This window comes from Microcaecilia unicolor, chromosome 6, assembly GCF_901765095.1.
Source record: "Microcaecilia unicolor chromosome 6, aMicUni1.1, whole genome shotgun sequence".
Taxonomy (NCBI): domain Eukaryota; kingdom Metazoa; phylum Chordata; class Amphibia; order Gymnophiona; family Siphonopidae; genus Microcaecilia; species Microcaecilia unicolor.
This window is the reverse complement of record NC_044036.1, coordinates 38,783,582-38,801,405: the sequence shown is the minus strand read 5'-3', so window position 1 is coordinate 38,801,405 and position 17,824 is coordinate 38,783,582. Positions and strand designations below refer to the sequence as shown.

Below are 17,824 nucleotides of genomic sequence, written 5' to 3'. Positions count from 1 at the left end.
TGCTAAGACCAGCCCTGCATAAACCATAAGTTTGTGTTTATTAAAGGTAATATGTAAAGGCATATAGACCTGCTGCTAGATTTGCTGAAAAGCACTAAAGTGCTTTATTTACTGCTGGTCCTGTTCAATCCAATAAGACCTATTTACTAAAAACATGCATTGACAACATTAGCACTAACGCAGTAACATACTTTAGTAAATAATTCTCTGTAAATATCTGGCCTTTATCATAAATGCCATTTGCCAGGTAGATGTTTGTCTTTGTATGCTTTCTGAGGGTATTCAGAACATAACCATTACCATAATGGGACAGACCAAAGGTCCACCAAGCCCAGTATCCTGTTTCCAACAGTAGCCAATCCAGGTTACAAGTACCTGGCAAGATCCCAAAACAGTACATTTTATGATGCTTAGCCTAGAAATAAGCAGTGGATTTTCCCAAGTCCATCTTAATAATGGCTTATGGACTTTTCTTTTAGGAAGATATCCAAATCTTTTTTAAACCCTGCTAAGCTAACTGCTTTTACCACACTCTCTGGCAATGAATTGCAGAGTTTAATTACACATTGAGTGAAGAAATATTTTCTCCAATTTATTTTAAATTTTCTACTTAGTAGCTTCATTCCATTCAATATTCTATAGACCTCTATCATATCAGCCCTCAGCCATCTCTTCTCCAAGCTGATGAGCCCTAGTTGCTTTAGCCTTTCCTCAAAGGGAAGTCGTTCCATCCCGTTTATCATTTTTGTCACCCTTTTCTGTACCTTTTCTAATTCCGCTATCTTTTTAAAGATGCGGTGCCCAGAACTGCACCGCAATTCGAGATGCAGTTGCACCATGGAGCAATACAAAGGCATTATAACATTCTCATTTTTGTTCTCCATTCCTTTCCTAATAATTCCTAACATTCTATTTGCTTTCTTAGCCACCGCTGCATACTGAACAGAAGGTTTCAACGTATTTTATAAAGCTTTTTCCATATGTAATACATTTTACATGCAGAAGGTAGCTCTTACAAAACAACGTGCAAGTTAAAACTAGTTAGACTACAAGATAGCATGTACTTTTACACCATCCACACCTAGGTATTCCCAAGGGTATCATTCGGGTGGAGATGCAATATACCCAAATATTTTATCAAATAGGTAGGTAAATGCACACATTTATACCTTTTGCAGAGCAAGAGTATTTGGTACTACTAGAGATCACTGGACTTTTCAGACCCTTAACCCCTTTATGCATTTATAAGACAAGAAAACACAGTACCTTGGCAAATATTGTCTTGACATATATTGGCAGGTCTCCATGTGGACTTCCATAGCCTCCTACAATACTAAACCCCAATCCATCAGCGCCTTTTTCCAATGTAAGAATTCTAGGTTGAGGTGCTCTGAAAATGCAACACATAATATTTAACCACCATAGGGGCAGAAGTTTACAAATTAATCAAAACTCTGTTACAATTAATTACAGCAAAAACGTCTCTACCAAATCTATTCACTAAGGGGTCCTTTTACCAAGTTGTGAAAAAGGGCCCTGTGCTAGCGACAGGAGCCATTTTTCTCATGCGTCAGGGCCCTTTTACTGCAGCGGGTAAAAAAAACCCGACATACAAGAGAACTCTTGTCACATGACCATGCAGTAGGGAGCCCTTACCGCTTGCGATAAGGGCTCCCGCGCTAATCTAGCGCTAACCGAGCGGCAATGCCCGATTACTGCCTTGCAAGCCATTTCTGGTGGTTTTCTTTTTTTCCCCAGAAATGGTGTGCACTCGGGGCGCGATTACCGCCGGTGGCTGCGTTGGGCTGGCAGTAGTCCTGCATTGGGCTTACTGCCACTCTGTAAAAGGGCCCTGTTGACTAAGCCATGCTACAGGAATATATGGGTGTCTCTAGCATTAGCGTGCACTAAAAATGCTAGTGCACCTTAGTAAACAGGGCCCTAAAACTCTTAACATGTTAATAGGAACTTCAGCTACTAACCAAAACTGTTGCTCTTCCCAGTTGGACTTTTTCACAGACAGGTGTGTAAAATTGTTCATACTCATGACAATATTACAACTCCTTTTTTACCCTTCTGCCTTTTTCTATTCTAAATCACACTGACATCATTTTAAAAAACAAAATCATTTGTTCTTTTGTTCTCCAATGTTGCCTATGCCATCTTCTCTTCTACTGATTGATTTTCTCCCTCTCCAAATTTGAAAGAATATCACCTTTTTAAATTCGATTACATTGGCTTCCAATAGAAGCCCAGATCCTGCTGAAATTCTATTGTATGCTTTTTATAATTTACTACTACTACTTAACATTTCTAAAGCGCTACTAGGGTTACGCAGCACTGTACAATTTAACATAAAAGGACAGGCCCTGCTCAAAGAGCTTACAATCTAAAGGACAAGTGAGTAGACAATACGATAGGGGCAGTCCGGATGTCCTGAAGGTAAGAGGTAGGTGCCGAAGGCAGCATTGAAGAGGTGGGCTTTAAGCAGAGACTTGAAGATGGGCAGGGAGGGGGCTTGACGTAAGGGCTCAGGAAGGTTGTTCCAGGCACAGGGTGAGGCGAGGCAGAATGGGCGGAGCCTGGAGTTGGCAGTGGTGGAGAAGGGTACTGAGAGGAGGGATTTGTCCTGTGAACGGAGGTTTCGGGTGGGAACATAAGGGGAGGATGAGGGTAGAGAGGTAGTGAGGGGCAGCAGATTGAGTACATTTGTAGGTAAGAAGGAGGAGCTTGAACTGAATGCGGTATCGGATTGGAAGCCAGTGAAGTGACCTGAGAAGAGGGGTGATATGAGTATATCGGTTCTGGCGGAATATAAGACGTGCAGCAGAGTTCTGAACAGATTGAAGGGGGGATAGATGGCTAAGTGGGAGTCCGGTGAGGAGTAAGTTGCAGTAGTCAAGTCGGGAGGTAATGAGAGCGTGGACGAGAGTACGGGTGGTGTGCTCAGAGAGGAAAGGGCGAATTTTGCTGATGTTGAAGAGGAAGAAGCGACAGGTCTTGGCTATCTGCTGGATGTGTGCCGAGATGGAGAGGGAGGAGTCGAAGATGACTCCGAGGTTGCGGGCAGATGAGACGGGGAGGATGAGGGCGTTATCCACTGAGATAGAAAGTGGAGGAAGAGAAGAAGTGGGTTTTGATATGGTTTGGCTTCTGCTTACATATATAATATTATAAGTTAATCAAGATCCAATTCTCTTTATTTGCTTTGACATTCTTCTCAAAAAAAGTTTTCAATTCTCTATTATCTTATCAGGGGGGAACACATTGGAAGACATTAACTTTTCATATGCATTCCATTTCAAATTACACCCGATTTAGAATAGAACAGAAGACATTTTTGTTTCAGAAACTTTGTATTGAGTAATTAGATTATTTGCTATTCATGACAGCTATTAATTTTTTATTCCGTTTTGTGTAGTGTCAAAACATACCGAGGGGCATTTTCGATATGATGTCCAAAAATCAAGTAGCGGACATAGCAATTTTTGAACCAGAAAAACATCTTTTTGTTTTGAAAATGGTCATTTGCTAGATGCTTTGTGCTCGGTACATCTATCTTTTTGGACCATTTTCAAAAACAAAAAGGGAAAAACAAACAAAAACAAGTCATTGGGATGTATGGGGGATGGGATTTGTTATACTGCCTTTTTGTGGTTGCAATCAAAGCTGTTTACATATTATATTCAGGTACTTATTTTGTACCTAGAGTACAAAAGGACCCATAGTATAACATAGTAAATGATGACAGATAAAAAAGACCTGTACGGTCCTATCCAGTCTGCCCAACAAGATACTTTATATGTATACCCGAGTTTGATTTGTCCTTGCCTTTCTCAGGGCACAGACCGTAGAAGTCTGCCCAGCATTGTTCTTGTATTAAGTTCTGAAGGTAACGCCGAAACCCCTTAAAATTTACACTCCGCCCATCCCTATCTATTTAGTCATGATCAGGGCATAGACCGTAGAAGTCTGCCCAGCTCCCATTTTGTTTCCCAATTACCAGCATCGCCAAGTATATACCAAGTTTTACCAAATTTATCAACAAATATTCATGGGACAGGAATGTTTTGTAGGAAGGCTACTGCAGATGTATATTCAAGAGGAGTATTTTTCTGGGTATGAACTTTTGTAGTGAGGTGAATCCAAGGAGGATAACAAAAACGTCTTTACTGAACATGCTTTAAAATGACCCAACATGGCTGTGTTTCGACCTGAAGGCCTGCCTCAGGGGTCTTGATAAATCTCTGGTGTTGTAATATAGGGCTTGACAACGGGAAAATTTTTTGCATCATTTACATTAGCCAATCATACGGCTACTGTTTTTCAGCGCATCTGCAAGACAGAAGATAATTGAAGGGTTTCACAGCCAGATCCTTGCAACACATTTTTCCTGTTGTCAAGCCCTATATTACAACATCAGAGATTTATCAAGACACCTGAGGCAGGCCTTCGGGCCAAAACACGGCTGTGTCGGGTCATTTTAAAGCATTTTCAATACAGACTCTTTTGTTATCCTCCTTGGATTCACCTCACTGGTTTTCTCTTGCTTCTCTCGGCTTCGTGAGGTCCTTTCCTCCTTCTTGTTGGTTTTTTTAATGAACTTTTGTACCAAGACCACTGTCAATCAAAATGAGTGGTAAGCCATAGGACCAGGTCATTTGCTTCTTGTGTAATTACTGCTGCTGACTTTCACACTGCCAGTGTTTCCAGCAGGGGCGTATCTGAAAGTCGGCGGTAGCGGGGGCCGAAGCCAGAGTGAGGGGGCACATTATAGCTCCCCCCCAGCCGCCGCCGCCATTTCCGACCCCCCCCCCCCCCCCGCCGCCGTGGGTATCTTTGCTGGTGGGGGACCCCAACCCCCACCAGCCGAGGTCCGCTTCCTCCTGCCGCTGCGAGGTTTTTTAAGTTCTTCATCGGGATTCGTCCTCCGTCACTCTGTGCTGCTGTTCAAAGAAGCTGCTAGCTGAATGCAGTTTCGGACTGAGTCTGACGTCGCTGCTGCATGTTGTACGTGCAGGACGTCAGACTCATGTACAACGTGCAGCAGCGACGTCAGACTCAGTCCGAAACTGCATTCAGCTAGCAGCTTCTTAACAGCAGCACAGAGTGACGGAGGACGAATCCCGATGAACTTAAAAAACCTCGCAGCGGCAGGAGGAAGCGGACCTCGGCTGGTGGGGGTTGGGGTCCCCCGCCAGCAAAGGTAACCACGGCGGCAGTAGGGGGGTCCAGGGCGAAATCTGCGGGGGCCCAGGCCCCTGTGGCCCCACGCAGATACGCCCCTGGTTTCCAGACTTGCTCACTGATTTTTGCCATGTGTAGGTATAGTTTTTATAATTTTATACAAGGACTGATACTACCTTCAGTGACTTATTTTGTATGCTCAGCTTTTAAAATTTTTTCCCAACATTTATTCAAAGCATTTTAAAGTTATCCATCACAGAATACGTGTACAGTGAGGGCTTGTTATCGTACTTGTCCTAAAACTATTATAAAATTGATTTTGAAAATAGAATATCGAATGTGTGACCCACAAAGCAAAAAGATACCAAAAGTAGGCTATAAATAACAGAGATAAAGGCTATACAAGTTTAGAGGGGTAACTATTATGAATGAAACTTGGTAAGTAATCTGATCACTCTCTATACAAAAACATGGTCAAAATTTACCCGTAACTTCCTATGGATTACAGAGATATAGATGTTTTAAGTCTGCTATTTTTCAAATATGTTTTTCTGAAAAACATACTTTTTTATTGATAAACATTTCTCATTGTTTATTATTATTATTAACACTAAAAAGAATACAACACAACATACACATGAATCTGTCAGTGAAACAACTGATACCAATCATTTGCTTAAAATTCCAGTATTATACAATGGTGTGAGTTTTCATTATAACCTACATAAACACCAAAGCAACCTGAAACATTGATCCTGGGTTGTTCCTTCTCCACAATCACCAATGCAAATTACAATTCATGTTTATTCTTCCCTTCCCTCCCCCACCATCTTTAATAACCCCCAGGCTTACAACCCATAATCCCAGAGTACTGTAATTTGTCCAACCTTCAAAGCCTATAACAAATTTAACAAAGCACTATCGGGCCGATGATCAGAAGCAAATGTGGGCACTAGAGGCTATTAGCAACATACTAACACCTGCATTTACTACCGCCCCATGATCACAGTCCCCGAGCACGTGAAACGTGCTCACAGTCTCTGACTACAACTAGCATGCAAATGCATGTTAAACAGGGCTCTTAGCGCAAGTAGCATGCAAATGCATACTAAACATATTCCTCCCCAATGATCAGTGGGCAGTGTACCAACACTGGCGTGCTATCCACAGCAAACCCTAAGCCAGCTCAGAACTTGTGTTAGGGTTTGCAGACCATTGGGGAAGAATGGTGAACCCTGTTCAACATGCATTTGCATGCTAGCAAGCCCCACATTCCCCCCCAATAAAACTCCCCTGGCAGGCACAGAAACCTGGACCCCCCCATCCCATTGACATGGGGGCTGGAGGTCTGGCGGATCTCCAGTCCCCCCACCCTCTCCCCCAACACAAGTTCACAGGTGGGCTGGAGAATCGGTGGATCTCCAGCCACCCTAACCCCTCTTGCATCCCCAAAAGAAAGTCCTGGTGGCCCAGTGGGCTGCAAAACCAAGCCCCCCCCCCAACCTTTTGATCTAGCAGCCCTCTTCTCTGCCCCCCATAACTTTAGTGTTGGAGGAAGGAGTCGTACACTCCCTCCTCTTCCAGCACCACCTTGAAAGTGGTGGTGCCAAGCCCTGCTCAGCGCATTCTGGGATGCGCTGTGTGGGGCTTCACAACTTCCAACAAAGGTATGGTGAGTGTGCAGAAGAGGACCGCTAGACCACCAGGTGTGAGGGGGGCTTGGTTTGCAGCCTACTGGGCCACCATGGCTTTTTGGGGGGGGGGGGTGAGTGAGGGGGGGGGTTCTCTAGCCCCCTGTGAACATTTGTCGGGGGGGGGGGGGTCAGGGGGACTGGAGGTCCGCTGGACCTCCAGCCCCCATGTCACTAGCTTGGGGTGGGGGTTCTGTGGAGGCACAGGCCACCAGGGCCTTTCTGTTTCAGGGGTCTGGTGGTTCCACAGTCTTCCAGCCCCCGTGTTTGACAGGTCTGGGCTTTTGACAGCCCGGACCTGTCAAACAAGTGCGGGAGGATTTAGGCACAATCCTCCCGCACTTTACCCTATGATCATAGATAATAGCGTGCATAAATTTGCATGCTATTACCTCTGGTCATAGGGGCGGTAAAGCCCCACGCTGTTTCAGCGTAATTTTTAGAGCACTGATTGGAACAGCGCGGGCTTTTGATCATATGTGCTGTATGAGGGAGTGCTTCCCAAACAGTGGACTAGATAATTTGAAATAATTTCCACATTTCTGGAGCTGCATATTTAGCATCCACTCTTTCCAACTTAATAAATAATAAATGTCATTCTTCCACCGAGTAAAAGTAGGTGGATCTGAAGATCTCCAATTATGTAAAATAAACATTGCACATTCTTTCTTAAGGATAATGTCCTGTGACATTATCGAATAAGCATAACAGCAGTTTAAGTAACAGAGGTAATTTTGTTACTAATTTCAAATATGAAAGAACAGCTATAAACATTTTGTTAATTTTTTAAAGATGTAATTAGTCCATGCCTGAGGCTGAAATTTTGCTGGAATATTCAGTTGATATCCCTCTATCTTGTGGTATAAGTAAGTCACATACCCCACTTTTGGTACCTTTTCGTTCAGCGGGTCACATATGCCTCTATATTGATTTTGTGGTACTGTCAAAGTTAGCTGAAGAATTCTTAGCATTTTCACTAAATAAAACTGCTGTGCTCAACTGTTTGCTCAGATTAAGTCATACCTACTGTGTCTCATGGCTATACACTTTAAATCCCTCCTGATGCTATTAGTGAGTATTTCTGTGCACATTCAAAGTAAAAATTTTAAGTAGGCAAACACTTTGCATGCAGGCACACATGGCAGTTTATTAATAGCAACAAAATCTTAGATCACACATTAGAAGCAGGAACAAAATTATGAGATGTACAGAATGCCTTGAGCTCTCTTGGTATACTCGGTCCTGATCAAGGATGTTGATTTTTAGTACACTTATAGCTCTAATTATCATTAAGAGGAAAAGTGAACCAAGAAATCAACACAAGAGAGCTCAGTCTGTGTAGGATGTTAACCACACTGAGGGTGTGTATGTAGGGGGGGGGAATTCATCAAGGTGCAGTAAAATATCGCCCTTTACTGCACCTTGATTCTCTGTGGGATTCAGCAGCCTGTGGGATCCCGGTATTGCATGTTGCTGAATCCTGCCTTACAAGAATAAAGCTGCTTGCGAGCCACCTTATAAGTAAACATGACCCCTAGTGGTAGTCTCTCATGACTACCACTAGGGGCACTATTTGCAGGAAGAAGCCAGAATGGGTCTCAGTCCTGCCCAAGAATCTTGGACCCCCCCCCCGGACGACCCCTCTCCCCAAACTACCAAGCTGTTTCAGAAGTAGTCCTGAGGGGGGACATTTAGGTGGGGGAGTGCAGGCAGCCCTGGAGGGGATCTTCTCCATGCAGTAAAATAACCTTGAACTGGGTTCATTGTGGCTGATATTTAGCAGTCCAAACGACCCTGACATAGGCGCTGTGTGCTAAAACATGGCCTGTGTCGGGCCTATAAAGATTTGTCTCTATTTTGAAGGATCTTGGTGCTTTTTGTTCGTTTGTGTTGCTGTGCTTTGCATTGGTTTTCATCTATGACCTGCCATCTATGATTTTGGCAAAGGTAGCTGCCTGGGGAAATAAGGGGTCATTTGTTACTAAAGGGCATTAAACACATGGTTAGTGCACATTAACAGGCTACCACAGAACATGTTAAAGTGTCTTGGGGTAATTTGGCTATTTGGATGTGCTACCCCACATGTTACCTATTTTTTCCTCCGAAAAATGTCATAGGTAAAGAGTTCCTGCATTATCTGGCTAGCATGCTATGAATACCGTTTGCTAACTGGATAACGCAATTAAGGCAGAAGCACTTAATGCCTCCTAAATAGGAGACACTAAGTTCTCCCACGATAATCCTTTGCAGGTACCGCACACTAATGGGAACATTAACGCATAACTTGCAATTAAAACAAAAGCCCTAAAAAATGCCATGCTCAATCTGCATTAAGCACACAAGAAAAGTCCTGCATTAAGCCCAGATTTTATGCAGCTTAGTAAACAACCACCACGTTTTGAAAGTCCAACATGCCCAATATAAAGAGGACCCTGCTCGAAAGGTGCACTGCCATGACATACTACCTCCTTCCATGCCTGCCTACGGGCACCAAAATCTTACATCTGGCATTGTCTGAGACACCTATAAGACACTATACAACCTACACTTAAAACACTGCTTATGCAAAATTAAAGGCAATAAGTGAATACTCACTCTGAATCTTCTGAAGGTGATTCAATGGGAGAATTAAGGTTATAACCAGGAGATATGGATTCCAGTTGGTTAGCAATGGCACTGATATTGGTATCAGCTATAACCTACAATGTAAGAAATTGCTGGTGAGCCATATGCTAAACAGCCTGGTTAAGTATGGTACTATAATCACTTTTAAAAAGCATCAAATAATATTTTAATTAAACAAAGCAAACATTTGGCACAAAAATATGTAAAATTAAAATATTGTGGGAAGTATCAAAAGTCACAAACGTACTAAATATTTTCAATAAAAAAGTCTAATTTTCTCTGAATGGTGTATTTTAAATAGAAGAAAATATTTTTCTAAAATATATGTCTGCATTCTCTGCAGATAATTTTGGGATTTCCTTCAATAGGCCTGAACAGATATGGAATAGGGTTTTAGCTCTAGAGTGCCTTCATTCCCCAGAAGCAGAAAACACTGTCAGGGTACAGTGCAAATTAGAGAGAACACTAATTTCAGTGAAATAGTCACACTGCAGGCAGGTTTTTCTGTTTTAACCAGCTAGGCCAGCAATACACTGCTCCAACTGCACACATTGACTTTAACCAAAAGTTCTCTTATCCCTCCGTTCACAACACCAAAGGACAGGAAAGCACACACAGGGCTGGTCTTAGCAACTGCGGGGCCCTGAGCAGACCAGTTCAGTGGGGCCCCCTGCCCCCACCTAGCCCCACCCCTTGTTGACAAGATGTATTTTAACATTTTTTTTAATTTCAAATAAAGACAAATCAAGCAAAACGTGTACAGAAAAACTAATTCAAATATGCACAATGCTATCCTAGGAAACCTTTGGGTTTAAAAAGCAAAAACTTGCGCATGTATGGACTGGATAAATGAATTAAAACAAAGCCCCTCAATATGTAATACTTGGTAGCATTAATGAAACAGTGATTGAATATTCACATAGCAAGCAGCCTGAGCCAACAGATTAATTTTCCACTGAACATAATTAACTTTGTATGAACTTGGCTGCTAATAGTGTGCCGAATTGGACAATGTTGGCACATTTAGACTGACTCTGGACAGTTCTGCACGAAGGAAACCCTTCCCTCATTAATCAATACCTTCTCTGTGAAATAGCTGTAATAAAAATAAGGCAAGTGCATTTTTATAATGTACCACTGCATTTCACAAAGCAAAAGGTGCAAGTTCCCACATGCCATCTTTTTTTCTTTTAATGTAGGCATAGGAAAAAGAAAAGATTTTAAATGCTCCCAAGTTTCAACCTAATTCATGTTTAAGGTGGGATAAAATACCATAAATAAGTAAATAAACAGAAACTCTGAATGTTGAGGACATGATTCTCATAGCATTATGTCTGTTTTGTGGCCCTTTACCATGTGAAAAAAAAAATCTCTGCATGAATATAACAGTACTAGGGTGTACCTTTAACCAGCTCCTCCAAATGACACACTGATAACATTTATAACAAATTACTACTCTACCTTTAAAAAGTTATTCTATTATATTATACTTCCTCTGTGTACAGTCCGTATGCACAAGCCGGCATGTTTGAAAATCTAAGTGAGACTAAATAAGACCTCCTCTCCACTCCCCCAGTCCCTTGAGCTGCAGGGTGCCCTCCCAGCACATACCTGAAGCCACCCTGGTGGTGTAGTGGATTCTTCAGGGCAGGGAAGATCTCCAGTCTTTCCCGCCTACTGCTGCCGCATCTTCTTTAAAATGGCTGCTGAGAGTTATATTTATTATAGGTAATTGTTGTTTGTTTGTTTTTTTGAATAGTAGATTTTACTAGAAATGCATTTTTTTGTCTTTTTGGGTTGCTGTGCTTTTCTATCAATGATTGGAGTTCTTGTTTGTTTGTATGAGAAGTACTTCTTTTTAATGTAAACCGTTCTGTTTTGCAATAGCAATAAGAAACGGTATATAAAATGAATAAATGATAAATAAAATGGCGGCCTTGCAAGACTTCAGCAGAAGTTTCGTAAAGCCGCTGCTGGAAGTCTCGGCAGCCATTTTTAAAAGGTGATGCGGCAGCAAGAGGGGCAGCGACAGTGAGCAGGAAAGACTGGGGATCTGTGTTTAATATGCTCAAACATTGTTAAGCTGTGATGGCCTGCTACGTGTTTTAAAGGTAGCGATTACACAACACAGATGCATTTTTCATTTTATTTTTTTTTTTGTTAAAAGGACAAGGTTTGGTGACTTGCCAGTCACAATAATGCTATTCCTGGTTTGAAGAATATCCAGTTTCCCTCTGGAACTCTTGCACTTTATTAAAGGTATCTTCAACCAAATGCGACCCCCCCCCCCCCCCAAAAAAAAAAGCTCTCACCCTGCCTACCTCTGTGACATCAGCAAGGGAAACCAATGGACGTGGTGCAATTTTGGCTCCCCAGCTACCCTTGCACCCTATACAGCTGCACAAAACTAGCTACAGCCCTGGCTTCAATTTATTAAGGGCAGTTTAAATTGCAGTGTTTAAAAAAAAGTTCTCTCATTTGGGTTATTTTAATACTTACCTTTCTTAAACTTAAAAGAGATATGAATAATTTATTGTAGCAAACATTTTATTGTAATATCTTTTATACGATGTCTGTTCATTAAGATGTGAAAATAAAAATAATACAAGAACATGTGCTAAAAATGTTGTTTGTGACCAAATGTGTGTTATGTATTTCTAATCTGTTGAGATTCCATCATGGTAAGTTGATTATTAAAAAGAATAAAAAAAAAGAGTTGGCACTTCTTTTGTACATTTACTATTGGTAGATGGATTTTCTCTACCATAAATAAGCAAAGGTGACTGCCTTAAAACTTGCTGCAATGGACTTGAACTAATCTCTGCCGTGTTAACTGCTGCATTTTCACAAAGTATTTTTCACCATGTCAAAAGATTCAATAAACAATATCCACAAATATGGGTCTAGTAGTCTTCATTTCTCCATAATTGCCTGCTTTTTGAAGGTATCCAATGAGACCTGGGGCACGGCGGTCTCTTCCTAGCTAGAGGTGATTCGTCCATGGGGTAATAAAAAAAAAGTGACTAGCCAGTTAAGTATCTCTGCTGTGTAATATGTATTAGTGCCATGCATACAAAGCAACCAATTGTCTTTTGCTAACCAAAAATATATTTGGCTGACAAAGCCAGCTGCTTAATATAAATCTATGAATTATGCATACATGTTAAGAAAGTTAATAACTAATACCATTTGCTTCCCCCACCAGTTTGTAATCAGCAGTCCTTTGCATTTCTAACTAAAATGAAGACAGTTATTTCAATCCAAATATACAAAGACCTTGAAACAGTGTGTGCCTTTCAATGCGCCATCAAAACCAGCAATAAACAGGAGGAAATTTCAGGAAAAAAAACGTTGATTTAAAGTCGGTCCCTGCTTTGAAAATTCTGAGGATCTGACAGTTTGGGAGGTATCCACTGACACTTGGCTTTAAAGGGTGTGTTCCATCCCTGTAACAGAAAAATACATTTTTCCATGATAAAGGAAGCAGCCTAGAACTTCAGTCCGTACATCTGAATTTTAAGATATAGGCAATTATGTTAGAAGCCCTATTCGAAATTTACATATGCAAAAAATGCCCTTACATGTGAATCTCATATTCACATAGGAAACACGATTTTAGAAATCTGGGATTCACTAATGTAAATCTTGAAAATGTGCCTATGGCAAGGGGGTGTGGTTTGGGCATATTTTGGGAGGAACTAGGGTGTGGCCAAAATATACATGTGTATTCCTCATTTCAGAAGGAGGTGACCTAGTGGTTAGGGTGGTGGACTTTGGTCCTGGGGAACTGAGGAACTGAGTTCGATTCCCACATCAGGCACAGGCAGCTCCTTGTGACTCTGGGTAAGTCACTTAACCCTCCATTGCCCCATGTAAGCCGCATTGAGCCTGCCATGAGTGGGAAAGCGCGGGGTACAAATGTAACAAAAAAAAACCGCATAGGTACGCACACCGAAATCAATGTCAGGATTTACAGCTGCCTCCAGGCACATCTAGATTTTGGAAAAGTGCTTGTTTTCAGCAGCAGTCTACCGGAGGGATAAGGGGAGACCATGCCTGTAACAATGGCTATGCGAGCAGTGTGACCACACAGAGTGCAAGGGAGATGGGGGCTCCAAAATTGTTCCATATCCATTGTCTCCTCTTCTTGACCAGGGTGCAATGCCTGAAGCGTGAGCTCCAGGGGGCACATCACACAGGGTGCAAATCTTGCTTGATATGCTCCTGGCGGTCTACACCCCTTAGTCCCCCATGGTGAGTTTTTTTTTTTGGTCCTCCAAAATAAATTGTACTGAATGATTGCTGGCTCCTTACTAAATTGACGAAATGTAGACATACGTTTCCAAAATTGCTTTAGATGTTGACAGTTGTAAAATGGCTGCTCCTGTTGCATGTAGCCAGCACATTCATATTCACTCCTGCATGTATTTTAGAATAGGCTCTGTGTCAGCAGATCCGTTTCGAAAATACTACCACAATCTGACACATCCTGATCTGGCTGTCTCAATTCTGATTTGTACAAGCTATCTAAAATCTGTTTTCACATTACTCATCTTTTAAATCCCAAGCTCAAGGCGCATTACACTCAGTTCTTCTCACCGCGCACTTGTCTTCACTCGGCACATTAATCTGTAATGTGACACCTTTTAAAACTCTTAAGGTAAATCCTGTAACTTCACTTTTACATTGGATTTGACAAATGGCTAATAAGCAGTTATTTCACGCTGTCTTCACTGGTAAGGAAGAAGTAGTTTACTCATAAGACCAGACTAAAGTCATTTAGAAAAACAAAATTGCTTCATTTTTCATTCTGGAAAACATTCGAACATTTCTTATATGTTTGCTAGTCACATCTGTGTTTCATACTTTCCATGTAGCGGTGATGATCAGCATACCAGCTTCGTAACAGTGGGGGTGGCTAAGCAGGAGTGACTTTCAAGATCTTTCAGCATCTACGCTGCCTCAAGAATTACATACAAAATCTCAGTGAAGTTTAATCTGATTTTGCTTGGACTGCCAACTGTTATCTAAAGTATATATATATATGTTTCCTGGTGTGATTGCTTCAAATTAAATTTATTCAATTAATCCATATGTACAGTTCCATAGCTAGCAGCAAGAACCACCTTGTTTGTGCAGGGCTTCTCCTTATCTTATTATTGCACCTGCAGAAAGAAGATAAAATGCAACAGAAGCATCACAACAGGGGAACAAGAAAATTGTCCCCCTTGAGACCCTAATCTCCAATTTGCAAACAACATTTGCAGCCTCTTTAGTATCCTTCACAGACATGGTGATAATCAGGTGTTCCACACTGGTGAACACAATTATCTGACCTTCCACTGCAGTCTGCAACCATGCTGTACAGCCTGATAATAAATATAATTAGTTAATAACATATCACTCTTGATCGTTAAGTTGATAGAAACATTTCACTTACATTGTAGTGCATATGGTCAGGAGACTCCTACATAACATGATAAAGACCTTTGCATAATGTTGTTATGATTGCAAACCTGAAACATCTAATGTATCTAATATTTGACATGCTAAAATATGTTAAACAAGACTTTTAAACCTAAAGTAGTGAATTAATTTCAATACTATCCTACCCCACAAGAGAACATCAAAGAACGAGAGTACTCTATTAAACAGGGCACACTTTCTGTAATTAGATGGCAAAAAAAAGCACAAAAGATACTGCTCATTATATGAAAAGTATGTTTACATTACTTGGAAATGACATATTAACATGACAACACATACGAGAATATAAGCAATTGATTAAGTACAGAAGATAATATATTACACTCAATAGATCTCTGGGGTTTTTAGAATAGTGAGGGAACTATTTATGTTCAATTTAATAAATATTCAGATGTCTATCTTCTAGTGGAGTGTTTTGCCTGTTATCTTCAGCAGAAAATTATCAAGTTGCAATTAATTATTCAGAAAAATACTCATGGATGCGGCTGTGACAGTTTAGTTACAATTTTTTATATTATGTTGTTTACAGGAATGTTTGTTTTGAGGGGTTTCTTGGCGTTTTTTTCAGCATGAGAATCAATGTCATTCAATGGCCCTTTTACTAAACTGTGGTATAAAGTGGTCTGCTCTAGTTTGGGTGCGTGAAATTGGCGCGTGCTGGGCTATTTTTTACCGCGGTGGGTGCAAAGGCCTTTTTAAAAATAGGGCAGTAAATGGCCATGCGTTAATATTAAAAGTAGTGTGCAGCTATTTACTGCCTGAGCCCTTATTGCCACCTACTTACTCGGCAGTAAGGGCTCACGTGGTACTTATGCAGTAATCAGACAGTGTGCGGCAATGTGGCTGCGCTGACGATTAGCACCGGGAATGCCCCCCCCCCCCCCCCCCCGGCAATAGAAAATGATTTTCTACAGTAGGAAATTGTGTGCGTCATCTTCGGGACTACCGCCGGGTGCCTGTGCTACCCCGGCGGTAGGATCTATTTGGCACGGAGTAGCCCTACCACAGCTTAGTAAAAGGGCCCCAGAGAGAGCACAAAAAACCCCCACACTTCCAAATGACAGTGCACTCTTTCTGAAAGAGTATATCCTTTTCAGTGGTGTAGCCAGACCATGGGCTTAGCTACGTGGGGTCATGGGGGCCTGGGCCCCCACAAATTTCATCTGGGCCCCTGGTTTGGCTGGCAGGGGTCCCCAATTTGTTTGTGAGGGGGTGAGGCGAGGCAGTGGGGGGGGGGCGAGGGGGTGAGGAGGTGAGGCAGTGGGGGGGGGGGGGGGGGCGAGGAGGCGAGGCAGTGGGCGGCACTCAAAATGTGCCCCCAACCTCGGGCTCTGGCCCCCTCCCACCGTGAGGTCTGGCTACGCTCCTGAGCTGCCAGTCAATTTTGGGTGGGCCTGAGCTCAAAGTAGGTGGGTAAACAATTTTCTCTGCCCTACCCCCACCTCAAAATATAAATACTTTAGCTAATAAGGATTCCCAAGCTCTATCAGCTCATGACTTTCTCTGAAGGTAGCCAGAACTTCCTTTTACCAAGTTTGGCAAGCAGCAGCAACATCCCCAAGCTACTAATGCTTGCACCACAAGCATGCTTAGTTGTTGGTGGCTCAAGGATGCTGTCGCCGACTGCAGAGCTTGGTAGAAAAGAGTTTTTGCTTTCTTTAGAGGGAGGTCCTCAGATGGGGATCCCACAATCTATACAGTTAGACAAGCTAGGGCCCAGGTCAGAAAATAAAAAATAAAGGAAGGCTCTACCAACCCTGCCTCCCCTATCACATCAACAGACCCTCACCAAATACAGAACAAGAGATCATAAACTATAAAAATATTTAGACAAAAAAAACCCAAAACAAAAGCATTTCCTTTTCTACAGAACACAGTACAAAGACATTTGCTATGCACATTTCTCAAAGCTAACATATTCCATTTAAAATATTCAAAATAAAATGCTTTGTTTCTACATTTACTGTCTGAACATTTTATTTTTCCATCATGTTGGTTCCATTTTCCTTTTCTTCTTTCCTGTCTGTCATTAGCTAATTCTCTTTCAAATGGCTGTTGTCCATCTGTCATTTCTCTTCACTACTCTTGCCTCTGATGCAATATCATTCCTTTTTAGCTCTTTCCTCTTTTTTCTTTTCTGCCTGTCAACTCAAATTTCACCTTCTTTCTCACCTTTGTCCTCCTTTTTACTTTTCATCTACCTGCCAAATTTCCATCTTCTTTTCTCTCCCAGTAGCTGTCCCATTCCCATTATCATATTTCTACCCTCTGTAAACACTATCATTCATTTCCTTGCCAGACTCCTCCTCCACCTGACCTCTCTCACATAGTTCCACCATTCCCAATATCTTCCTCCCTCCACCCTTCTAGCCCAGCATCTGCTCCCTCTTTCTCCCCTCTCCATCCTCATAGCCTCTTTTCCCTATCCCTTCTCTCTTCCCTTCTGCCATTTCCACCATGGTCCAGCATTTCTCCTTCTCTTCCCACACTCCCATCTCTCTATTACTTTCTTCTGCTCCTGGATCCAACATCTCCCTCTATCTCCCATCTCTGCCTCTTGTGTATCTCTCCCTCCCTCTAATTCCCCCCCCCCCCAACATCCCTCCTCTCTCCTATTGTCTACCATCTCTCTTTCTCCCTCCCTTGTGCCTCGGGTCCAACATCTCTTCCTTCCTCCACTCCACCATCATGCCCAATATCTCTCCCTCTCCTCCACCCTATGTCCAATATTTCTCCCTCTCTCATCCCTCGCCCCTCTCCATGCAGTATCTCTCTCTCTCCCTCTCTCATCCCTCTCCACCCCTTTGCTGCATCTCTCCCTTCTTCCCCTCCAC

At 42.1% G+C, this 17,824-nt stretch overlaps 1 protein-coding gene across 2 annotated transcripts in view; it reads right to left on the bottom strand.

The window, feature by feature from the left end:
• Positions 1-17,824, bottom strand: part of PATJ (PATJ crumbs cell polarity complex component) — a 429,677-nt gene that overhangs the window by 3,937 nt on the left and 407,916 nt on the right. For both annotated transcript variants that reach the window (XM_030205409.1, XM_030205410.1), the window contains exons 43-44: positions 9,474-9,577; positions 1,267-1,390 (exon numbers count right to left, since the gene is read on the bottom strand). In XM_030205409.1, coding sequence (XP_030061269.1) covers positions 1,267-1,390; positions 9,474-9,577 — 228 coding nt within the window. The remainder of the gene's footprint in view (positions 1-1,266; positions 1,391-9,473; positions 9,578-17,824) is intronic.